Here is a 12,551-nt window from a genome sequence, read left to right on the forward strand (position 1 = left end):
ATGGGGGGGATTGAGGAGGGGGGGAGGGTAAGGCCATAGGTCTGTCTGTCCGTGGGTACGTCCAGGGAGCTCACAATGAAGGGTGTGGGGGGGGGGGGGAGTCTGTTCTTTTTGCCACCATCATTCACTATCGGTGGGAAATGAGATCCTCAGGTGAGGGCACAGATGATGATGATGGGTTTTTTTTTTGGTTTTGGTTTTATCTTTTCCTCTTTAAAATGGGATGCATTGGGTTTTTGTTTTTTTTTCCTTACTAATTTCGCATTCGTTGTCTCTTCCCTGTGGTTAAATGAGGTTTGGAGGGGTGGGGGTGGGAGGGGGGGAAGAGGGGCTCAACACAACAAGAGAAAGCTCGGCCGGGCCGGGATGGGGACAGGGATGGGACGGGGGGGTGCCCCAGGCCGGTGCCCATTGGGGGTACAGTCGGCATCGGGGTTGGGGAGGGGTCTGGCGGCATTTTCTTTTAACTGCTGCTCTCCTCTTCTGTTTTATTGAGCTTCTTCAGCGTGTCCAGCAGCTTCTGTGGGGTGAGGATGTGCGTGGACCCTGTGGGGCAGAAGGGGCCAAGGGGTCAGCGCTGTTGTTGTATTTTCCCCACCCCCCCCTCCCCCATCCCCCCCAGCTCCACGCCCTGCTCCCCATGGGGTCCCTGGTCCAGTCCCATGCCAAGCGAGGTCTTACCTGGAAATGCTTGCAGAGAGATGGACACCCATGGGGGCTTGGAATGGGGAAAGGGAGGGAGTGGGAGGGATGAGGGGATGGATGGAGTTGGAGGGTGGTGGGATGGGGGGAGGGATGATGAAGACCCTCCTGTCCTCTGCCCGCATGCAGTAGATCCTACTGAGTGCCACCACAGGCACTGGGGGGGGACACTGCACTGCAAGGGGGGGCTCAGCGGGATGAGCATCCCTGGGTTAAGAGAGGTTGGAAAAGAGGAGAGGGGTGGGGAGATGCTGCCTGCTGCAGCCCCACTCCTTCACGGCTGCCCCCCCGGTCCCTTCCCTGGGTGTCCCCATGTTCCCACTTTGCCTGGGGGCTGCACAATGCTGGGACGTGGAGCAGGACCTGACTGGCAGCCCCATGGACGAGATGTCACCGTCCCCATATACCCCGCTGGGGACCACACACGGTCCCAGCTCCATCACAGGGCGCAAAGAATCCAACAAACCCATCATTTCCTGCAGAACCAAGAACCCATCTCTCCCTGAGCACGAGGACACCGCTCCGCACCTCCCCGAGTGGGGGGAGCCCATCTGCACTATGGGGAGCGCATGGCATGGAGGGGCTGCGGGGCCAGGCATGGCAGCGGTGAGAACTGCAAGCATTTTCTCATCCAAAAATCAAAATCATCAAAAGGAAAAAGCAAAAAAAAAAAACCCAAATCATAACGAAAGAACGGAAGAATCAAAGAAAGCCCTTCAGGGAGGAAGAGTTTCTTTTCTCGTTAGTTGGCTGCCTTTACTTGGTTGCTTGGGCTCACTCCATTGCTGGAGCCTGATCCTCAAATGAGACCCTAGTGGAGTCCCTGAAGTCGGGGTGCCTCAGGTCCATGAGAAATTTGGTGGGAGTGAGAATGTGAGTAGAACCTGCGGGAGAACAGAGTGGGCTGACGGCCCGGCCGTGCCCCAGGGGCAGCAGCATGCACCGGGCCGGGGGGCTCAGGTGTGGGTTCTGTTTTTGGGGTGCAGACAAGGGATGTGCTGCCTGCCCAGAGCACGCGGGGTCGGTCGCGGAGCGGTGTGGGATGAGATGGGTGAGATGTGGAAGGGGTTGGCACATGGATGGGGGCAACGAGGGGCTGCCCCTGCCTGGCCTGGGTCTGCCCTGCTCCCCTTTGGGACCTGGGGGGCTGCCCCTACCCACGGTCCTGCTGTGCTATGGTGCTGGATGCCTGAGCCATGGCTGCACCCACAGGCAGAGGGTGCTGGGAGGGCACTGTACGTGCACTGCACATCCTGCATGCCCCACTGCTTGTGCAGCACGTCTCATTGCACACACGCTGCACGCCCTGCTGTACATGTGGTAGGTGCTGTGTTGCACAGGTGTGCACAGCCTGCTGCACATAGTGCTGCCCGACTGCACACACAGCACACACCGTGGTTGGTGCGCCAGCTTGTACAGCCATTTCTCCTTGCAACAACCCCCACGACGTCCACACAACAGCTCTTGCAACAGGAGGCTGCAAAACGCCCTCTTCCTCCACCAGCTCTGCCCGTGCTTCAGGCAACAAAACTCATCAGGGAGATATAAAGGGGGCAAAGAGAGGGGCAGCATGGGGGGGGGGGGGGGGGTGCCAGCAGCAGGACCCCCCCTGCCCTGCTCACGTGGTCACCTGGAGGCCGATGCTGCAGGGTGAGAGTGGGATGAGCAGCAGGGAGTTGGGCAGGGCCCCCACTCACCTATTAGCACCTCCCACTTGCCGCTGGCTTGCGTCACCTCATAGGCGCAGCGCATCTCGTTCATGCTCACCCCCCCCAGGATGAAGATGATGAGGCGGGGGCCGCTGCGGTACTCGCCGGGGGCCTTGTTCTTGTGCCAGTGGCCGTAGCGAGCACTAGAGATGGAGAGAGGGGTTAGGAAAGGAAACCGAGGCACGGGAAGCTCGTGTATAGGGGGTGATGTGTCACAGCCCCCCTGCTCATGGAGGATGGCACCAGGGGGACCCACCTGACAGCCGTGGTGCTGAAGGAGGCAGAGGAGCGGGTGGAGATGTACGGGTAGTGCTTGGTGTCCAGCTTGTCCTCGATGGCATCCTGCAGGGATACGGCCACGTAGGGCTCAGCCAAGTGTCCCCATCCCCAGACCTTGGTGGCCCTACCCCCAAGCCCCTGCAGCACTGATACTAAGCAGGCAAAGCCCCATTGGTGCAGTGGGGCTGGGTTCAGCTCTGATCTGGGAGCGAGCTTTGGGAGGGTGGGGGGGAGCTGGGCACAAAACGAGGTGAGTGCATTTGTGTAGTTTAAGGACTATTAAAGCTGGGGCAAGCAGGGGCTAGGCTGCAATGACGTCCCACCAAAATATGGCCCTGGGGTTGGTCTGTCTGTTGGTGTGAGCAGGTGGGAGATGCTCACATCATTGGAGCTCAGGCTCGGTGCCTGCAGAGCCCCAGCCGAGCCCCATGAGGACACTTTGATCCAAGAGGTACCCAAGGGGATGCAGCAAGGATGAAGTAGAGGCAATCCATGCTTCGGCCATCCCAGTAGGTTGGGGCTTTGCATCGTGGGGTTGCATAGGAGCTGTGCCAGCACTGTGCAAGCCCAGCTGGGGCTGTGCAATGTACATGTAGGACCAGGAACACTTTCACAAACATCCCCACCTTGCTGCAATCACAACAGAACTGCAAGTACCGGCACTGCAGGGCACGTGCTGGGGATATGTGCCGGGATCTGGGCTGGTCCCCAGTGCACCCCCAATCACCATCTCACCTCCATGATGTCCTTAATGACAGGGGTCCACCGGGACAGCTGGTAAGTCTGCTCGCTGATCCGCTCCTTCCGCTCCGGCTTGCTCCGGCGCCGCAGGGTGGACTGAGGACGGAGGGGATGGGGACACAGTGAGACACAGGGTCACTCCATGGGGATGTGTGCAGAGCTGGGGGGTGGACACTCACGTCTGTGATGATGGGCACCCCGAGGTGGGCCATGTTGGTGATGATCTCGCTGTCCTCAGCCGGGATCTGGGCGTGCTGGATCAGCTTGTTCAGGTTCTCCTCGGTGATACCTGCATGAGAAACGGGTGAGCACCATCTCCCTGGGACACCCACCTCGGTGGCCATTACATTTGGCTCCTCTTTGCCCCCTTCCTGCACACCCCCTCTCACCATTCTTCAGAAAAATGTAGAGCAGGATGATGCGGATCTTGTCATAGGTGCTGACGTTCCCATCCAGCAGGATGGGAACAATGGCCCTCATGGGATCTTTGATCTTCTCGCCTTCAGCATCGGTGCCCATGGCCAGGTCCTGCAGAGCACAAGCCCATCACCGAGGCTGACATGTGGCACTGAGTTGCAGTCCCCATGGGGTGCAGGGAGGTGGCAGGGGGACAGTACCTGTTCCACTCGGCACAGCTTGTCCACCGTGCCCTGGTAGTGCTTCATGCAGTCCTCAGCCAGGTGCAGGTGAGTGGAGTACTGCAGAGACACCAGTGGTGTGGGCATCCTCATAGGGAAGCCCCTTAAAGCCACCTCTGGTGCTGCTCAGCACCAATAGCTCCACCAGGACCCTTCCCTTGGCGTTACCTTGCTGAGCTCCTTCTGGTACTGTGGCATCTTCTTCAGCATCTGGGACAGGTCCCTCATGGTGGTCTGCGAGGGAAGGGAACGTGGTCACTCATCCAAGGTGGCACCAAGGAGGGCGGGCATGATCCTACCAAGCAGCCCCTTTTTTGGGGGGTCTTGTTCTCACGCTGGGGGGGGTCACTGTTCCCTATTTACTCAGCTCCCCCTCTAGCCTTCCCCCCAAAAAGGACCCATGGCCCCAGCAGGCTTTGCCACAGCCCTTAATGGTGTCCCCAAGAGCCTTGGCCATGCACGAGCTCCCACTGGGAGATGTCACCTTATCGCCTGTGTTCATCCTCTTGCTTGATGAGAACTCCTTCAGGGACCGGGTCACTTCCCTGGGAACAAGAGGAGGACACAGCCATGAACACAGAGGGAATCAACCCACAGGGCTGGGTGCTGTGGGGCAGCCCACAGGGACACTCACTGGGACACCTCGGCGATGTGCTTGTGGCGCAGGGAGACCCAGAGGTCATCATCCTCATCCAGGAGAACCTCCTTCACCCGCGCCTCCCCGATGCCACTTGTCTCATATCTGGGAAGGGGAACAAGGCACGGTGGGTCAGGGGGGCAAGGAGAGACATGGGGACATGCGAGGCACGGGGTGACACAGGACAGAGTGACATGGAAGGATCATAGAGGGACCACAGAAGGACGTGGGAGAACACGGAGGGACCATGGAAGGACCATGGAAGGACACAAGGGACCATGTAAGGAGGGACTAGAGGGGGCATGGGGTGACATAGGATAGGGCAGCATGGAGGGATCATGGAGGGACATGGGGGGGATACAGGGTGATGCAGGGAAAACATGAAGGGATACGGGGGGGGATATGGAGGGACCACAAGGGACACAGAGGCCACTCAGTTCTGCCAACAGCTGGGTGACACTCCTTCAGCTTGGTGTCACATCTTGCCACCTTCCACTCGCTTAAAGACTGGGAAAGGGCAATGGGCTGAAGGTGGTCAAAGCTGCCCACGTCAGGAGGGCTGCCAGCACCCAGCTCCCCACCAGTGGCACTCACTCACTTGTAGACATCGTTCTCGATGGGCAGCAAGTCATAGCTCATAGCCTGAAAGGTCAGCTCGTGCAGCACTGGGGAAGCGGGGTCGAAGCCACGATCCAGGATGAGGAGCTGGGAGCGAGCCTTGTCCGGACCCTACAGAGCCACCAGCAGGGCCATCAGCAGGTGTTGGAGTCCCCAGTGCCATCCTGAGCTGATGTACAGCAGTGTGATGCCACCCCATCCCCAACCTCACTCACCTCACCCATAGTGGGGTCATCAGCTTTGTAGGCATCCAGCTTGTCCTGGATGAGCTGCGCCAGCATGGCGTTGTCCTTGTAGTCCCTAGGGAAGGAGGAAGGGACATCAGCCCCTGGCTGTGCAAAGGGTGGGCAGGAGTTGCTGTGATGTTCTTGGCTCAGGGGAGAAATGGGACCGGAGCACCATTTGCTGCTCCTTTTCACCTCTCCTCAGGGAACATGATGCTCTGCTTTCCTTTGGTCTGTCCCACAGGAGACACCCCCTGGATTCCAGGTTCTGGAACCCCAGCTCTGCAGAGCATCCCCTGGCTTTAAGTCTTCCTCCTGCCAACCCTGCAGCCTTACCCACGGTACCGCACGGCTGGGTACTCCTTCAGTGTGGCACACAGAGTGGCAATCTGCTCCGCGAGCCTCTCCAGGATGGGGTTCTTCATCTGCGCCTTGTGAGGACTGTAGAAGCTTTGGAAGGAGTCTGCTGAATCCAGGGAGTAAACCTGGGGAGGGCAGCAGGGGGTGGTCAGAAGGGAGAGGCAGTAGGGACATCCTCGTGGGCTGGGACAGCATACACCAACCCAAACAGATGTGGGGTTCCACCCCAAACCGGAGAGCTGAGGGGTCCAAATTCAGCAATGTTTGGGGTGTCCTGACCCCCTGCCCTTCTCCTGCTCTTGGACTGCCAAGAAGCCCATCTCCCACTCAACCTCACCGTGATCTTCCCTGGAACCCGATGCCATCTGTCCCTCCCTGTCCCCCTTGTCCCCACAGCACTCGGTGCCCTTGGCAGTGCAGTGCCAGGAGGCAGCACGGCTGCTAAATCCCCACAGTGGATCAGCCCTGAGACGTAATCAAAAGAGACAGAGTGTAGGGAACAGCGCCAGGATGGGGATCGTGGTGCCTTCACAGCTCTTACAGAGACACTGATGGGGGGGAGAACTCAAGCATCCCCCTCCAGGTCACGTGCAGGGGACATCCCCAGCCCTCACCCACCTGGGACTCAGAGGGCAGGAAGGCAATGTTGATCTCGGTCAGGGTCTTGATGACCTTGGCAGCACGGGACTTCACCAGCTCATTGAACAGGGCATCGGGGCAGGCTGCAGGGAGCAGGGGAAAGCAGTGCTCAGGACAAGGTGGTGGTCAGGCTCCCACGGTCCTGCCCTGCCCCAAGCATCCCTCCTACCCTGCTTTCTTGTGCACGTTTCAGTGGCAGCATCGTCCCCTTTTCTTGGTCTGCGCAATGCATTTGCAATGGAGGGATGTGATGCCCTGCCCTTGGGAGCAGGGAGCCCAAAGCCCACTTTTGGTATGAAGAAACCTGACCCCCTTCTCCCCTTCTACCTGCCTTCAGTGCCCTGTGGGTACTCACAGTCAGTGAAGAAGACATGGGCTGCTCTGTACTTGGAGGTGGGGGGGTCCTTGAAGTCACTGATGAGGGAGTGGACAGACTGCAAAAAAGAAGGGAGCGTCGGGGCTGGGCAGGACAGCCCTACGTCCAGCCCCACAGGGAACCCTGCAACCTGTGCCACAGCCCCAAAACATCCCATGGGCACCACTGCCCATCCCAGTGTGGCCACCCACCCCTCTGCCCCAGCTCACCTTCTCAGAGGGTGTGATAAGATAGACAGCCTCCAGGCTGGGCAGCGGCTCCCGGCGCTTGTTGATGTCCTCCACAACTGGGGGGAGGTGGGGAGGGGAGGGGGGGGCAAAAAAAAGGGTACATGAGCACATCCCACTGCAGTAGAGCCTGTGAGTGTCCAACGCATCCCCTGCCCTCTGCAACCCGTCGCTGCCCCATAGAATTAAGAAGCAGTCCTGGGAGGAGCAGTGGGTTTGTCTGTGCGACAGACATTGTGTGAGATGGAGAGGGGTGGCTGCATCCCCCCCACAGCGAGAGATGCACGGTGCTGGTACTCACTTGTGATGCCCTCCGTCATGATGTCGGTCATTTTGCAGCAGGAGGACAGCATGCGCATGCTGAGCTGGTCCACCACCAGCACCTGGGGACAGCAGCCATCAGGTAGGGATGGGGCAGCAGGGAACCACCCCACCTGCTCCCACTCCTTCCCAGCTCTATCCTTCCAACCCTCCTTCTCCTGCAGCCTTGCTCACCTTCCATTCTCCCTTCTTCTTCACCTTCCGGATCACATCGTGCATAATTTCTGCAAGAGGAAAAGATGGGTTGGGCTGAGCACCCTGAGCCCACCCGCAGCACCCTGGGATGCTCCATTCCCTGGCGATGTGTGGTGGGGGTGTTTTGGAGGCCGGGGTGGGGGGGATCACCCCCAGCACACACACATGGTACTCAAGGGCTCAGAGGGGAGCACTGAGCAGAGCCCAAAAGAGGATGGGAAGGGGATGGGAGGGGTCCCTTTGGGCCACCCACACGCCACAGCCCTAATCCAAAGCACCAGGACAACAACAGCAGCTTAAGGGCTCCTTTTAGAAACAAGAATCAAGCGGCCTCAACCTGCTCCTTGTAATCCCCCACAATCCCATTTTGCATCCCAGCCCTGCACGCTTACACAACCAGCTGGGGGCCGTCCCCGTGCTGTCACCACAGGGCCACCCGAGGTGCCAGGGCTGCTCCAATGGGATGGGGATGTCACCTTTGGGGCGGGTGTTGATGGGTCACCGAGGTGTGCAACAACCCGAGCCTATAGAGCTGTGCCCAGTGGTCCCCTTTCCCCAGGCTGCTAGCCCCTACAGAACAGGGATGTGCCACCAAACCACACGGCCAGGCTCGCATCCATCAGCTTCGCCGTCACATCCTCTGCTCAGCGCCGTCCTCCTGCAGGGCTCTGCTGATCCCCGGTCCCCAGGGGAGGGATGGGTGCCAGCAGGAACCAAGTTCGGTGATGGACATTTCCGGATCCTGCTGAGGACCTTGCTCTCTCCTCATTACTCATGTTTGGCTCCTTCCCCTGAGCGAGGATCCAGGAATAACAGTGCTGTTTACCAGCACGTCCCACACCCTGCAGCCAGCGCCCCGGCAACCCTGACTGGGGGAGGGAGCGTGGGGCAGGAATCCCAGCCCTGAGAGTGCAGCCATGTTTGCTGCAGGGCAGGGAGGAAGGAAGGAGGCTGGGACAGCATCCTGCATGCAGCCATGGGCCATGGGGAAGGGATGCTCCCATGTCAGCAGGTTGGAGGCTGCAGGGTGTCCTCATCAGCCGGTGATGCTCACAGCCAAGGCTTTTTGTCTTGGAGATAAACCAGGCTCCAGGGGAAAAATACATCTGCAGATCTGATCCGGTGCCTTCAGTGCTTGGCTTGTCTGAACCTACCACAGTGCATCTGCTTCCTTCAGGGTAGAAGGATTTTAATCACAACTTCAGCTGAGAATAGATCTCACAGACAGCTCTGGGTCTATCTTTCAACACAGAGAAGACACCAACACCTCCGGAGAAGGGAGTGCATCCCACCTGCAAATGGACCTCTGTGCAGCACGCTGAGCAATAGACCCAGAAGTGCTATCCTGGGAAGAAAGCAGGCTCCATCTCACTCAGTAGGGCTCCTTCTTGGGGTGACAGTTGGCAGGAAAGTGACCCCTGGCATCGTCTTCATGCAGAGCCAGGAGCTGGTGACACGGTGGCCTAATAGGACTGCAGCCCATCCGTCACTCCAAGAAGCTTAGCCTGGGCTGCTGGCACTGAAGTGGCCCCACATCTCCAGTTGGGCATGGGGGGAATGGCTTGAGCCCACCACAGCTTGTGGACACAGATTCATTTTGAGGTGTCCAATTAGCCTGCTTCAGAAAGAGCCTGAGGCTTAACGAGCAGTCCCAGTCCCATGTCTAATGACAAAGTGGCCTTGCCCCATCCAGCACCCCAACCTGGAGCACCTCCTGGTGAGGGATGCTGCTCTGGAGAACATCTCATTTCTGCTTGAGCAGTGCATCCCATTTCTGCTTTACTCAGCACATCCCAAGACCTCATGTGTGGCACACGTTGGCCTTAATGGATGGCAAGGCCCCACAGGACAAGGACGGTCCTACAGGATAAGGACAGTCCTACCCATGGACTTTTCCCCTAGCAAGGCTCAGTCCTTCTATGCCCTCCATTTTGGGATCCAAACCCCGGAGCAGTCCTGGAGTGCTGAATCCCAGAAATCTGGGCTGGAACTGGGTGAGATTTGAGGTCACTCCCAACCCAATCCATTTTAGCACTCTGTGAAACGCGCGGTGAGGTTTGCTCCAAACCCACTTCTCTCCAAGAGCTGTCACGACGCATCTCTGAAACGAAACGTGTTTCCTTCGGGTTGGCCTGGCAACTGCTTTCTGCTGGTTCATTGACTGATTACTTAAGACAGGGTGAGCATTCCATAGACACAACAACGTCCAACGTAGTAGGCAGTGCATTGACCTCCTCATCCGGGCAGCTACAGGTGCCTGCGCCATCCCCCAAACACCCCTCAAGCAAACAGGCTCTGTGGATGGCAAGGAGGCCATCAGCCTTAGCCAGGGCATAGAAAATAACTTCATTTATGGGATGCAAAGCCTACCTGGCATCTCTCACCATAGCCAAAAGCCATCTTGACCTCAATGAGACGGCTGGAGGGTGTTGTGTTTACAAACCAACAGCTCCAAGTGGTCTTTGCTGCTCCCATAGTGGGCTCCCAATGGGCTGCATGGAGCCCACGCAGCAATGCGCCTTCAGCTGCTCTATTTTTGCTCTCTCTGAGCTCTCTCCTGCATGGCGAGTTGGTGGACACAGCATCTGCTCCTCAGCGTGCAGCCAGAGCCACGTGATGATGACTCTCTTTGCAAATGCTCAGGGATGATCTCGGAGGTCTTTTCCAACCTTAATAATTCCACAATCCCGTGATTCCTCTCAGGACATTTTTTAAGATGGAAAGGCTTCATGTTAGTGCCTTTCTCAGCCTCGTTTCACACGCACACACCAGTGGTTGGGTGCAGATCTGCTGAAGTGAGTATGGTATGTTCCATGGAGAAGCATGGATGAATATTTCCATGCCAGGGTGCAGACCATGCTCCATGCCGTTTGTGGTTGTGGAAGCCACGCAGCCAATGCTGCAGGCAAGGATGGATCCCAAGAGGACAGATGCTGAGGCCTCAGAGGAGGCTTGGCTTCAGTGCCTGCTCCAACCACAAGGATGGGGCACAGAGGTCCCCCCCCCTGCCCACCTAGTTGCAGAGCACACCAGGAAGGGCTGGAGGCAACATCCCCATTCTGGTCCTGAACTCTTCATCATCTTCTGCTTGGCTACAGGGCAACATAAGTGTTTTGTTGTGCCCCAGAGCATCCTCAGCAGGCAGCACTGTGCCTCTGGCATCCCCCTGCGCCTTAGCAAAGGCAATGGTGCCCCACGCAGCCTGGCTGAGTCACGCTCCAACCACGCGCACCCCGGGGCCTGGCCGTGCCCTGCAGACAGCAGTGTGCCCAGGGAGGTGCCACGCTGTGTGCTGTCTGGGTTAGGGAAGGGGACGTGGCACTGTGGGTCTGGAGGTGCAGCCTGACACGAGGATGCTCCACGGGGATCCGGCTGCTGTCCTGAGGGCAGGAGAGTCCAGGAGGGCTGTGCTTCCACCAGCCTTGGAGAGAAAAGGATGGCTCCAGGGATGCCTCTCTCCTCCCGCAGGCGAAGGTGCTTCTGGGCTTTCAGAACACAGTGCAGCCCATTGCTGCTGGAGACAGCTCGGTGCAGTGAGCCCACCCTCCTCCTCCTCACGGCTGCAGGAGTGCAGGCACTGAGCCTGGCACCACCTCCTGCAGGATTTTTCCTGTCTGCACTGCCTTCCCAATAGCACTCCCCAGGAGCAGCAGCTCGCCAGGACCTGGCAAGGTGTAGGGACAGCCCTGCAGCAATGCGGGGTGACAAGCAGGGGGGCAAAGGGTGACAACTAGGGGACATGGGGCACCTGTGGCAGCTGTCCTCTTGCTGCCAGCTCCCAGCTCAGGGCCCTTCGGTGCACTGTGGCAGCAGCTGCTCAGGGGAATAATCCCATCCTGGAGGGCTGCCAGGGCAGAACGCAGAGCTGGAGGTGGGGCCGTGGCAGTGCGCAGCATCCTTGCCTCCTGCCCTCCTCCAAGGAACCCCCAGAGAGATGCTGCCCTCGGGTCAGCTGCAGGGCAAGGGCTGGGACCTCCACCCTCAGGAAACATCTCTTCCTCCTCCTCCATTGGGGAATCCATGCCCAAGGGATGCAGGGCTGCAGCAGTGAGTGAATCCCTGCAGCAGTGGGGAGCAGCTCCAGCACCCCAAGGTGGGAGCCGATCACCACAGCCCTCAGAACCCTGGAATCCTATACAGAGGGTGGGGAGCTCTGCAGGGTTTGCAGTCCTCCATCCTATGCAGCATTCTGCTGGCACCTCCCGGACACCCCACGGTAGGGCTGTTACTGAACCCCATTTCTCCATCAGTAGGGGTGTTTTTGGGGAGGAACGGGTGGGTTCGTTACAACTGCAGAAGGAAGGACTGAGAGATGTGCACACACACACACACACACACACACAGACACTTCCCCCTCCCCTTCCCCACCAGCACACTGACAACGAATGGAAGTGAAGGGACACGCAGTGCCCCTGCTTCAGCTGGGGGGGGCATCCAGCCCCACTGAGCTGCACTGGGGGTCCCCTTTACCCCCTCAAAGCCAACCTTGCAACACAGCAGCCTGGAAGTGGGGTGGGGAGGTTGGATGTAGGAGGTTGGATGTAGGAGGACACATCTCCCTGCATTTGTCCCTGCAGCCCCAATGATGCAGCTGCGGGAGCACAGCAGGGCAGCACACCCCGCGCCCCCCCCCCAGTCACCAATCACACCACCAGCTCCGGCCGCGCCATCCGCACCGCTGCGGGAGGGGTCGGCCGCCTCCGCAGCCATCTCTCAGCCTCGGGGATTGCTCCCGTTTTCCCACCCCCCCTTCCCTCTCCTTTTCACGGTAATAAACACCGACCATTTCCCCCCCCCTCCCCTTCAAAGCACACCCGGTTGGCGGCGGTGCTACGGCAATAAAACCAACAAGACGGGCGGCCATGGCCGGGGGGGGGGGGGGGGG

At 58.9% G+C, this 12,551-nt stretch overlaps 1 protein-coding gene across 2 annotated transcripts; it reads right to left on the reverse strand.

Moving 5' to 3' along the window:
- Positions 1 to 6: 6 nt before the first annotated feature.
- Positions 7 to 12,273, reverse strand: STXBP1 (syntaxin binding protein 1). Of its 2 annotated transcripts, none has more exons than XM_042834566.1 (18): positions 7,646 to 12,272; positions 7,452 to 7,533; positions 7,133 to 7,209; positions 6,903 to 6,981; positions 6,527 to 6,630; positions 5,885 to 6,033; positions 5,540 to 5,624; positions 5,305 to 5,435; positions 4,704 to 4,811; positions 4,554 to 4,614; positions 4,238 to 4,303; positions 4,049 to 4,129; positions 3,821 to 3,959; positions 3,611 to 3,720; positions 3,426 to 3,527; positions 2,668 to 2,753; positions 2,400 to 2,554; positions 7 to 546 (listed from the first exon to the last, which is right to left on the reverse strand). In XM_042834566.1, the coding sequence occupies exons 1-18, from the start codon at positions 7,688 to 7,690 to the stop codon at positions 464 to 466; spliced, it is 1,743 nt and encodes a 580-aa protein (XP_042690500.1). In that variant the 5' UTR covers positions 7,691 to 12,272; the 3' UTR covers positions 7 to 463. The 2 variants fall into 2 exon arrangements, with proteins under 2 accessions (XP_042690500.1, XP_042690501.1); XM_042834567.1 differs by lacking the exon at positions 7 to 546 and adding an exon at positions 1,199 to 1,586 and having other exon boundaries at positions 7,646 to 12,273.
- Positions 12,274 to 12,551: the final 278 nt, after the last annotated feature.

Source organism: Centrocercus urophasianus, unplaced genomic scaffold, assembly GCF_019232065.1.
Source record: "Centrocercus urophasianus isolate 14NV4802_14NV808 unplaced genomic scaffold, USGS_Curo_1.0 seq_474, whole genome shotgun sequence".
NCBI lineage: Eukaryota > Metazoa > Chordata > Aves > Galliformes > Phasianidae > Centrocercus > Centrocercus urophasianus.

Coding starts and splice junctions, on each gene's coding strand:
- STXBP1 (XM_042834567.1), bottom strand. CDS start 7,690: ATGCACGATGTGATCCGGAAGGTGAAGAAGAAGGGAGAATGGAAG. Junction 4,812..5,304: donor ATCGAGAACGATGTCTACAA/GTGAGTGAGTGC, acceptor TCCCCTTCCCAG/ATATGAGACAAGTGGCATCG. Junction 4,615..4,703: donor CACATCGCCGAGGTGTCCCA/GTGAGTGTCCCT, acceptor TCTTGTTCCCAG/GGAAGTGACCCGGTCCCTGA.